General features: G+C 31.9%; 1 protein-coding gene across 4 annotated transcripts in view; it reads left to right on the forward strand.

Moving 5' to 3' along the window:
- The first annotated feature begins 971 nt into the window (after positions 1-971).
- Positions 972-13,196, forward strand: part of LOC119669064 (uncharacterized protein CG43867) — a 320,834-nt gene continuing 308,609 nt past the window's right edge. For all 4 annotated transcript variants that reach the window (XM_038078816.1, XM_038078815.1, XM_038078818.1 and 1 more), the window contains exons 1-2: positions 972-1,939; positions 4,819-4,911. In XM_038078816.1, the coding sequence (XP_037934744.1) occupies positions 1,073-1,939; positions 4,819-4,911 (960 nt within the window). In that variant the 5' untranslated portion in view covers positions 972-1,072. The remainder of the gene's footprint in view (positions 1,940-4,818; positions 4,912-13,196) is intronic.

The following is a 13,196-nucleotide window of genomic DNA, read 5'->3' on the forward strand; positions in this document are numbered from 1 at the left end:
GCTAAGAGTTTTCTGAATTTTATTTTCCATTTTTTATTTCTGTTCTTATAGGCAAGTGCATTAGCTGTCACTTTGGCAGTTGGTTTTTAAAATATTATGACATTAAAACATCAGAATAACTTTAAGTAAGCCTACTTGCAGTGAATACAGATTTTTATAGTGGTTAGTCTTAAGCTTTTGATAGTAAAACCACACTCATTATTTATGATTAGTTAAATTTTCTTTTGATATAATATTTGCCTAATTAAAATAGAATTAAATAATTTTTCTAACCATAAGCTTATCATAAGTTTCATAGTTACTTCCTGAAATGCACTTCACTAACCACAGTAAAAGCAATTCATATTAATTCGTATGCATTTGAGGTAAATTGCAACTAATACTGCAATTTGTGGAAGACGACTATTTCTTCCAATAATTCTGCTTAAAATTCTTCCATAGCTATTAGTAAGTAAGAGTTATATTTATGTGGAACATGCCGTCTGCCACAGGAAATATCAAATAATACAAATGCCTGACAGCAGAAATGGTTATCATTGGCTATTGTATAGTGCATTCACTGGGTGTACTGCCTGTCGTACACTGAAGAGGAATTTTGCAATTGTTAAATTGAATACAAATACTAAATTATCTGCAATAGCAAATACAACAACACAAAGCTTATGTTGAATTATGTTGTACTTATAATGTATGCAACACGCAATGCAAATGCAAATCAATTCCAGGTATTCAAGTACAATTTAATGGCTAAGCACAATTCTGACTTTAAGGGAATCATTAGCAAAATAATAAAAAAATAGTTTAATAGCATTTGTTGAAAAAAATAGTCAGATAGAGTAGAGAATATTAATGTTAAAATTTTATTTTTAGTTATAAATATGTTTTAGTTATTTCATTGAATAACAACCATTTACTTTATTGACGTGATGTTTTTCTTTCTTACATTACAGCAAATGAATTAATGCGTTGGTGTTGTGGTTTCTGCAAACAAATGTACTTGTGGGTATTATAAACTAACGATCGCTTGACAAACTTACAAATAATACCTAAAAATAGTTAACTCTCAGTCTAAATGTCTGACGAAGTGCCTTCGGGACGTTTGTCGCAAATTTTCGATACACTTACCAATTTGGAACAACAGCGACAAATACATCTGCAACAACAAAATCGTAGACGTTCTACTTCATCATCACCTTCACCCGTTAACTCAGGTCGCGCTACACCATCACAGCAATTTCTTATACAACAACAACAACACCAGCAGCAGCAGCAGCAACAGCAACATCAACATCCATTTAGTTATGCACAAAATTATTATTTACGCCCACAAGATGGTAACGCATATTTACATACTTTTCCATCGGCATCGTCGCAAACACACCATCACCACCATCACCTGTTGCAAACGCACTACTTTCAACAACAGCAATATTGCACCAGTACAAACCAGCAGCAAATGTCATTACCGCCTATGTATGCCTCACAGTCACTGACGGCTTCCCCGTTGCTAGCGAAACGTGCCACTTCATTCAGCGGCAACATGCCAATGACACGCCCACATGTCGAGAGTATCAGTTCTATGCGTGGCCATGCTGCCAACATTAATATTGCAGCATCGCAATCGACACCGAATTCGCCGCGTTTAATGCCACGTCGCGCCCAACGACCGCCGCCTATACCTGCAAAACCTAATCTAAACTTAATTGATCCTGTTAGCGGAAGTGTTTCTTGTGCAGGAGCCGCTGCCAACGGTGCAACTGCACCTTCGAAAAGTAGCAGTTTAACAGCAGAAAAAACGAATCTTATAAGCGGCTCCGCTGCTGCTATTAATCCCATATTGACGGCTTTGGACACGGACGCGCCTTGGCCGCATTTCTCAATGCTCACCGAACATTTGGACGTGCATCAAGTTAACAACTACTCACAACCAGTGCCTGAGGTAAGTTCTTTCTCAAATAAAATGTGTAATTTAATCTCAAAGAAATTGAATAACTGAAACATAAAGAATGTATAACGTAATTAAAGCTCCCCTGGTATTTTGTATAATAGACTGATTAGATTGAGATAAAGCTTTTGTTTGACTCTAAGCTCTTGAAAAACAAGAGCTTATGTAAACGAAATGTCTTTACAACTTTGAATATAAATATTCTAAATGTAATATATGTATAATGTATATAGCGTGTATAAAGACTGTCTTGTACTATATTAGCTGTCAGTTCAATGACTTAATTTAAAATTCACATTTTTTACTTTTAGGAACTGTTATTATAAGTTAAGAACAGTTATAAGTTATAAGATCATTTATAATAATGATCGCCAAAGAAGAAGAATTTAGGACTTCTCAAATTGCCTAGCTTTTCTCAACCACAAGTGTTTAGAATTAAGGAACATGTGGAATGCTTCTCACCGACCACATATTCAAAAAGGGCACTACCATTTATGCTTACTAAGGTGTTTAGAGCAAAATCCGTTCGATAAAAGCGATTATATCAACACAAATGCGACATTTAACAAGAATTTAAGGCTTTTTCTTTTAAAAAAGAAGTTGGCAACGAATTTGTTGATGCTCTAATCTGCACGGATCTTTTTAAAATATATTGCGGTTTCAGAATCCGGAAGGATTACATTATAAAAAGACTGTGCGACTTGCCGATTCGTTTTTCAAGCAGAACTGTTCGGTGTTAGGTAGGCATATGAGATACTTCTCGCAGATCACACATTCAAAAATGACATTGCTATATTAATAAATCGATGAAGTGTAATTCAGACCTTGAATTTAGTTTAACAATCTTTTAGTTCATAGAATAAAGCATAAGAAGCCTTACCACCCAAGATGAACTTATTTGGGACTCGGATCAGCGGTTGATCGGAACATCCAGGGAAATAAAACCGTTGATGAACTGGCGTGAAAAGTATCTGTCTTGCAAGAATTTGTTTCAGAATAAGTAATGCTGAATTTGTTAATAACAAAACCTTTTTATACTTGCGGATTGTATATGGAAAATTTTGTAATATTCAACACAAGTGAAATATTATGACCGGATTACAATCTCAAACAAACATTATCGCTAGTAAATAGAAATACTCAGAAGTTTCTAGGGAAATAGAGAAATAGATTTTAGAATGATTATTTACTAGTTTATTTACTAGTTTTTGGCCTATTGTAAAGCAGTCTGCCAGAATGAGAATCCCCCACAATAATTACTGTTATAATTGCAACCAGAATGTGGAAAAAGAAACTATTTCCCATTTTCTCTTTTTATGCTCTAATCTCTGAATTCAAAAAACACTCGTTCTGGATAAGATGCTAAGGACTTTTCAAATCAATAAATTGCAAAGGTTCTTAAACCGCACAGATTCGATCTAACCATGTTGTTGGATATCAGAGTAACCACTTTAACCCACACTCCAATGAAATGGTTTGGATATGCATTTAATTATTTGAGTATCCTATATCCAACTTTTAACTGACGCACTGCTACACACTGTTCCATTACTTGATCATTCCTTCGACATTTTCCTCATTTTTTATCGGGTTAAAATTTTTGTCACGCCGTACGAATTTAAGATTGTTGTAGCCTCTTATTTGTCTCACTTAGATTGTGACATTTTTTTTGGCTCCTTTTTGATTCGTTTGATTTGACAATGAGGAACTGTGATCAGATAACTTAACTTCTGGATGTTAACTTCGGAAAGAAGAACCATTCTTTAAAATAAGTGTAAAATGTAAATTTAAAACTTAGGTATGCAATGTGAAATTGACAAAAACCAATTATAGAGAATATCAATGGAAATATTTTTCCATTCTTCCAAAAAAGTTTCTTTTATATCTTTCACTATTTTGTGAGGTTTTTTGCAGCCCGGCTATCCAGTATTATCCACATATTTTCAATGTTAAAATCAGGACTATTATGGCAACCACAGCGTAACATTATCGTAGCATTTTTATCCTGAGAAACTAGTCACTGGAAGTGATATTTTTTCTTTCATTAACGATATCAAACAAGTCGTTGGAATATCAACGTATTCATAACAGTTAATCGATGAAGCTAGAATATTCAATTCTTTCTGACCACTCCAAAATATGACTTTCAGTCACTTTTCTACCATTATGAACATTATATGTTCAGATCCGAAAATCCGAGAATACTTGTATAACATTTTTCCAAGCACGTAGATCACATTGCTTATATTTGTCTTATCATATAAATCCAATTCCTTATTCTTCTATAGTTAGTTATTTTTACAAGTCTTTTTTTTTAATTCAATTATATATTAGTAAGTAATATTATCTTCTTAGTTAACATTTAAATAATTTAAAACTATAAATACCTTCATAGAAGGTTTTGAATAAAAACCTTCGTTTGGAGGCCTTGTAGAAGGTTTTCGTGAGTTTATCTGAAATCTAATAATGGTGGAATATGAAGCAAATGAAAGTAAAAAGGGTGACTATGAATGTCTAATTGAGCTTGAATTAGATTAGAGTAGAGATTATATATTAATAATAAAGGACGTTAAAAGTTAATATACGTCAATTATATTGATACGTCATCGATACGTAAAGGTTAGGTTGGGTTAAATATATCGGGCTTAGCTCGTTTATTCAACACATAAGTTTATAAAAATATTTTTTAAAATATATAAAAAAATTACACTTTTTAAACTGTGTTAAATGTTTAATTTATTTAATTTTTACACAAAAATTGTTTTAATTACAATTCATTAATGTGAAAAAAAATTAAAGGTTATTTATTTATAATTATAATTATTACAACCTACATAATATATTGCTGATAAATTTTTTTTTATTCAATCTAGATAAATTGGCAAGAACGCTGTTTAGAACTTCAATTGGAATTACATCGCTCAAAAAACCAAGCTGGCAGAATTCGCGATATGTTAAGAGAAAAGGTAAATGTCTTCTTCTTATATATTTTAATTATAGTAGATATGATGACAAATTTATATGCTACATTCTGACAATTTAACTATTTTCGTTCTTTAATAAATTATTTACTCTATAACAATATAACAAAAGTTAAAGACTCAAATTTACTTATTAAACTTGATTCAAGAGTAAAAGCAGTTTAGTTTGAATTTTGATTACTTTATTAAAAAATTGAATAAGGCATTGCTTAAACTACAATAATCATACAAAGATATATATATATCTTTTATTTTTTATCTGTTATTGTTTATATATAATAATTATCTTAAAGTTTAAAAAGCATTTGCGTGCATAGATTAAATGCTCATGAACGATGAATTTTATAATTTTCTTATACATATTCTTAAATTTTTAAAGCTTTATTATTTTTTTTAATTGCATTTATCCATCTAAACATTTTCTTGTCTTTCACTTAAGTCGTTTATAATACAAAAAAGAAAACTATTAGGACATTGAATACAAATTTTTCGTATTCCATGCCAAACAAAGAAAATATACATCAAGAAAATAAAAAGTGCTGCATGCAGCGCAAATATTCAATTAATACAACATTTACTTTTCTACTTATTTAATTTTATTTGCTCGTAAATTACCAAACATGCTGAGATTAATAATGAAACTACTGCGGCATTGTCCTAATAAATGACACAGACTTTTATTTTGCTTTGAATAAATTAATGCTCTAAAAGGCAAATTAGACGTTTGTTGTTACCAGCGCTAATTTCAGCACGTTCTCCTTATAATACGCATACAGTTTGGTATATTATAGATACATTGGGGAGTCGTCATTAGCAGCCTAAATTAGTTAATAAGTAGGACAGTATCATGCTTATTTGCCAAACCATATTGTAGCTGACATGCTTAATTACATTATATCCTAGGCACATCACATACTCGTACAATGCCCCATTCTTAATGCACAAATGCCTTTCTCAATTCAAATGTAGAATATGTCCTTTGATAAGGAAATGAAGTAATTTGATTATACGTTAACTAACAACAACAAATATTAAAATTAGTCAAAAATTAATTCATTCTTAAAAGAGAAAATAAAATGTAAATTTAAACTACTTGCTGTGAACTGGAAATTCGGTTATCTATTAATATGACTTACATACATGCAGCTTTCTTTCATATTTTTTTATTGGTGGGTTCATTTAAAAATATCTCGGATAGAATTTGTTCCGAATTTCAGCTGCATTTGTATTAATTTTATATATTTTTTGCGGAATATTTTCTTTCTTTGTCATAAAAAATTCTGTTCAATTATTGCAGAAAAAATATCTATATTTTATTCTATTTGCATTATTTCATATTCATACATACAATATGACAACTGCCATAGTTATCAGGAAGGAAGTGGAGCACTCACACACACTCACAAACTGTAAAGAGATTGCAGCATATGTTGAAGCATTTCCTATAAAATTGGAAATGCACCCGAAAGTATGCTAAGTTTTTATGTTCATATGTCGCTCATATTTGCTAACAGGTTTTAAAACAATGAAATGCGCAACTATTTAAGTGGAACATGAAATGATATGAACGAATATTGCCTGGTGTTCCCTCCACAAATAGAACTCATAAATGTGCGATTCTTCTGTTGAAGAGTAGGAAATTAAATGTTAACAAACTCAAATGCGAACAGAATTGAGAAATGTTATGCTTGATTAGTATAGAGATAACCGGTTACTGTAAAAGTAACCAGTACTTCTAAAGGTTTTATTATATGTAGATTCGATACACTTTTCGAATATCTATGTAATACATAAGTGCTGCATATTCGTAAACTAACTATTTATATGAGTAATACCAAAAGCCAGTATATTTTTATTAAGGTAAACTCAGTCTACAAAGGCAAACTAATCTAAAGTGGTTTGAAGTGCTCTAATGGAAACTGAGTTTCATAGTGACAAAAAGAATTCAACAATCAGCTTGTGTGATATGCATATGTGAGTATTTCATGCGATTAGAGAGTCTATTCTTCAACCGTACCAACTGAAGTGTATATAAAAATTTTCTTACATTCTGAATTTGCTGTTCTTCAACTGTGACAAGTGAAGTTTTCAGAGCTTTGAACCGAAACTGAACCGAAAGCCGAAAAAAACCGATATTTTTGTTGGAGCGAAAACCGGAACCGAACCGATATATATTTTTTGTTTTGAAGCAGAACGAAAACCGGATCGGAAAAAATTCAGGACATCGAACCGGAACTGAACCTAAAACCGAAAAAAATCGATATTTTTATTGAGAGAAATGCGGAACCGAACCGATATATTTTTTGTTTTGAACCAAAACAAAAACGAGAACGGAAAAAATTCCGGTTCGAAGCCCTGGAATTTTTCTAACTAAAAGTGTTACACTCGTGTCAAATTTTATTTACTGTAAATTATTTTTCATAGGTTTTAAAACTGAAAAAAGGTAAAAAAAGCACTCGAGCAACAAAAGTTTATACTCGAATATTAACATAGAATTTTCCAACGATAGGAAAATTTTGAAATTCTAAGTTATAAGAAGTTTAAAAAAATATGAAGCGCTTGGAGGAATAGCATTTAACAAGAAAGAGATGAATGTAATTGATGTAAAAACTAAATATAATTCTTATAACCAAAGTTTAGTGAAAATTAAAATATTAGTATACTGTATTTTACAGTACCAAATTCATTAAAATTTTGTTGATTTTATGTTCTCAAATTATTAAGTATTTCATCTATTATTTGATAAAGTTGTTTTTATTGTGAACGCATTATAATAGCTTGCTAAAAATAATGAGAGCTTACTTTACTTCATCTTGTAATATTAGGGACCTCGCCAAGTTTATAGCACTGTCAGGTTGGTTTTCCTTTATGTAATGGGGGAGTCGTTACCTTTCTCGGTGTTGGCTGTATACTGATTTAAATCTATGTATGTACCAATGCTATTTCTGTAGTGCCACAATGGGCCATTATTTGACCTCAAGTGAGCTTTTTAGAAACAATGCCTCCACTTCAACCTACCTACTTATCTATGCTTTACTTTCAGTCAAACAATCCATCCACTAATTTCAATTAAAGAATTTATTCATTATTATTTATTTGTTTTTACAATAGATCCTCTCTTACAATTTTGGAAATGCATTCGCTTGCATACTATAAGGACTCGTATCATCGATTGATTATTCGTTACTTAATGTTCTCTTAGAAACTGTGCAAGGAGTGCATTAATATCAGCATTCAGTATTTATTGTATTTATTGTATGCGAATTGAATAAAATTATGTCAGCAACAAAATAAATACGACAATACGCTTTATGATAAGCGCACTTCAAAAAATGCAGTTCCAACAAAAAATAAAAATATATTTGCACATCCTTGCACTCATTCTTCCGGAAACGGAAGAGAGTATACAAATCAAGTGGAAATTTACATATTTGTGTTGAAAAATACAAAATTAAATGCTTTTAACACTGCGCCTAAAAAAAACTACAAAAAAAACACATTTTGTAAATGTATGTACTTGACAGGAACTAGCAATATTTTTGCATATTTAATGTAAAATGTTTATGTAGATTTCAATTATTCACAAAAAATAGAAAAAAATGATTTAAACTGCTTTCAACAAAATTAAATTGAAATCGTTTTGGATAATGAGAGATAAGAGCAATAATGTATAGTATTTAATAATAGTATTTGTTTGCAAAAAATTATTAACTCATCACTTATGTTTACTTTACAGTGCTTATAACAATTAATAATTCAATTAAATTTATTCATTATATATATCAGTGTTTTATTTATGTGGTGTAATATTATATTAGATAGATTAGATTAGATAGATATGTTTGTAGTTTTAAAAATAACTAAAATTTTATATTTTATGAGAGAAATCTAATTGTAAACTGTTATTCATTGGAGCCATTAACTTCATATTTTTGGTTTGATTTTATTTACTGGCGTCACTGAATTTCAATGCAGTCCATTGCGGACAATACTGGGTAACTTATCATTCACTGAGCAAATAATTATTGGAAGGTGAATCTAGTTTATTGTAAGATTTGAGTGTATTTAAGTGTTTTTATAGTGAATATTTTATGTTAAACTTGACAGTGAATTACCTTTAAGGAAATGTATTATACAGAGATTAGTTTTAAAACTCAATTCACATTTGTCGTAATGTCATTTTTGTGTGTTGACATTAATATATCAAGTTATTCCATAAGTCTGCGCTCTGACACAATATGGCACCTCATTATGTGTTATGGAGACTAGTATCCTTCAAATGAGGCATGTCAAAACTTAATGGCATCTGATGATATAATCCTAATAATTACTTTCTCAGTGTTTTGTTGCAGTGTTTTCGGTATTTGTAGTTTTGTAATTTTCAAAACATTATATTAAAAATAGTTTTGTATTAACTAAACATTGTTTTTTGATGGAAAAAATTTTATTGAAGCCGAATGATAGGTTTAATGGAAACTATTCAGCTATTTTTGCTGGTATGTTGAAAAAAGTTGTTTCACAAAATATAAAAAATCCAACAAAATAAGTTTGATAGACCATAAAGTAAATTTGCGTCACAAATCTAAAACCAGAGAGAAGTATATTTAATAGTTTACTTAAATAATTGTGTATGCATATGTTTAATTGTTGTCAAAGTAGGTGTCACGGCTATACAAAAACAATGCATAGCTTAATGGAAACGGTAGTTAAACTAAATGAATTATATTTCGAACTGCTTCCCTCATACCGTATTCATTATAGCTGGCTTCAGCGACTACTTATAATTCATTTTATAATTACAATAATTGATAATAATTAATAATAATTATTGATAATAATAATTGATAATTAATTGATAATAATAATTATTGTCTCGATTTATTACTTATATCTTTGTACTGTTCAGTACTTAACAGGGGCGTTATGCATCACACCATCCATTGCACTAGATTTGATGCTGGATATGCCAATGGATATTATCAGTAAACAAATGGTAGCTTCATCTACTGTAAGACTAAAAGTTACCTCACAATTAACAGCCACTGATTATGGACACGCCTTTTTCTCCTAAAAACGTTGACTACATCTCTCCCATTTTCAACTTCAACAAAAAATTAATTGTCGCATTTCTATCTAGAGAGTTATGGACGTCAGATGGTCCCTCCTTAGGTAAGGACTTAACCATTTTCACTGACGTTTCTAAAACAAGTAGTCGTGTAGACAGTGGAGTTTTCTCAGAGGCATTGAATAAATCTTCCTACTCTAGGCTTCCAGATCATTGCATTATCTTTCCGGTGGAAGAGATTGCCATTAGCGAAGCTATAGCTGTTTTTGAATGTGGATATATATTTGACAGGAATACTATCAGACAGTCAAACTGCTCTTAAGTCATAGAGTTCAGTCCAATTTACATCTTGGACGGTTTTTGATTGTTACACATCTCTAAACGAAATGTCGACACAGTTCAATATTTCTCTAATCTGGGTTCCCGGTCATAGGGATATTTTCGTCAATTGCAGAGCCGACGAGCTAGCCAGAAAGGGTGCTTCAAAACCACACTCGGAAGACCTAAATAATCTGCTCATATCGCAGGACTGCTTAAGGCTGGTGGACTCGTTGAGATCCGATTGAGACCACAGAGGACCTAGACACCAGTATAGAAATTCTTACAAGTAAAATTCTACAGTTTCTCGAAGCATGTTCCTCACTCAGGGCCAGGAATCCTAAAAATTACTTTCTTCTTTCAAGGCATATTAAAGAAATTATAAGGCGCAGAAACCGTTTCCGAAGATGGGCTCATGCAACAGGTGACCCACAAATCAGGTATGAAGCGAACCGTCTATCCAACTTATTCAAAACTATGATATCTTCACGCAATAACCAAAAATGGGAAGAATTCATGGGCAGCCTTGAACCCGGGAATAAAAGCTTTTGGGGTCTAAACAAGTATTAGCCTTCCAACACTTGGTGCTGGAGGGCTAAAATTTACAGACTATGAGAAAGCTGAAGAATTCGCCCACTCCTTGGAACTCCAATTCCAAGTGAACTGTGACGAAGATGATGACATTGATTACGAGGAAAATGTTGTTGAGCAGGCCAATAGGATCCTGAACTCTAGCAACTCTTCTACTACCCTTTCCACTAATTACTATGAAATAGCATTAATAATGAGTAATCTCAACAAACGATCTGCCTGGGCTATGATGGTATCGGCAACATCTGTCTTCAAAACCTTCCAGAAAACGTCCTCACCAAAGTAGCGGAAATAACCAATGCAATTCTTAAATTTGGGTACTTCCCTATTTGTTGGAAAAGAGCGAAGGTCATTATGCTTCCTAAACCAAACAAAGACCTGAAGTTCCCACAGAACTGGCGTCCCATCAGTTTGCTTCCTACTCTGGGGAAAATAGCAGAAAGAGTCATTCTGGCAAAATTGAAAAACCACCTAAGCTCGAATAATATCATCCCTGATGAGCAATTTGGCTTCAGAGACAACCACTCAACGGAATTACAATTGGCCAAAATAGCACAACATATACAATCTGCACTTAGAAGAAGGATGTCGACTGGTCTTATCTCTTTTGATGTCGCTAAAGCCTTTGACAAAGTCTGGGCCTAATTGTGAATATGGCTGCTCAGAACTTTCCACCATCTATCATCAAGCTCATAGGCAGTTTCTTAAATGAAAGGTCGTTCCAAGTCAAAGTGAACAATTCAACCTCTTCAGAAAAATCCATACAGGCTGGAGTGCCACAGGGGTCGCTGTTATCTCCACTGCTCTATAGCCTGTTCACTGCAGACATACCGAAACTCGAGCCTTGTATGCTATCGCTCTATGCTGACGACACTTGTATTGTGTACTCAGACAAAATAGCCTGCAATGTCTCCAACACCAGTCTCCAACACCAACACCATGTGACCCTACATTGACGTGCTTGTTCAGTATTTTAAAAAGTGGAAAATAAAATTGAACGCAGAAAAGACTCGGGCAATTTTCATTACCAGGAAGCGCCGCCAAGCACCCAGAAAATTATAAATACTCTCAAATACCTAGGCATAATAACAACCACTCCTGAAAAGCACATTTCAAGTCCAAATGAGCTCAAGCTACCCGAATATTACACTCCCTTCACCCGCTCATCAGCAGCAAAAAGCTAAACATAAAGAATAGAGTTAGCATATTTAAGCAGATTATTAAACCAGGACTACTCTATTGCAGTATTGCGTTTTGCCAACCGCCAAACTCAACTTTAAAAATTCTTCAAAGAGGACAAAATATTGCCTTAAGAAAACTGGTTAACGCCCCATGGTACGTAAGAGGAGCGGATATCCACAGAGATCATAACCTAACCTACTAGTTAGTCTTTATCGCCATTATCTTTCTAGTTTAGAAATATAATTTTATTTTGGTATTTTATAATTAATCTATTCCTATTCTAATGTTGCTTATCTTTTGTATTGATTATTGTTGGATTACCCAGTATAATTTTTCATTGTATTTAAGTCAAAAAAATTTTTTGAGTGAAAACAATTTTTATTTTTTATTAAAAAATGCAAGTAAAATTGTTTAAAATTCAATAAAGTGTCAATGAAAACGCCAGATTTTTTTTCTTGAAGTTTCTTTTTAATCACTAAAACGCTTACGACTATGCAATTGTATTTAAGATCTAAATCTGTAATTGTAATATATAAAGACGATATATGGAGAAAGAAACTTTAAGCCAAAAACTCTGACAGACGTAGGTATGTGCAGCGAGGAATCGCATGGCTGATTCCATAATGAAATTTTCAAATGATTATAAAGTCAAATTAAGTGGTTACCCTTTTTAAAGCAGTTTATGCATATTACTTGCAAACTAAAACGCTCGTAAAATAAAAGGAAAATTAGTTGAAATCAAATTATTTAGTTTTTTTATTTATTAATTTAAAACTAGCAGAGAATTCTAATTAATTTGCATAAAAATACTCTGTTATTATTACTTCTTTTATTATTTTAAGGTTTGCATTTTTCAAAAAATACTAATATATTAATTAATTTTCATAGAACACAAGTAATTTCATTTAATAATATAAAAAACATTTTAGTTTTTGATTTTGTAAAACAACAATCTGGTTTAAGACATTGGTTAGTTATATATATAACTTAAGTAAATGGTGGGAATAATGGGAATAAAGTAGAATAATAAAAATATAAAATAATAAAAGAGTAGACGGGAAAATTGCCCAACAGCCGGTCCTGCGACCTATTGTACCAGTTTCACTATTGACTA

The sequence above is a fragment of the Teleopsis dalmanni genome, chromosome 1 (assembly GCF_002237135.1).
Source record: "Teleopsis dalmanni isolate 2A chromosome 1, ASM223713v2, whole genome shotgun sequence".
Lineage (NCBI taxonomy): Eukaryota > Metazoa > Arthropoda > Insecta > Diptera > Diopsidae > Teleopsis > Teleopsis dalmanni.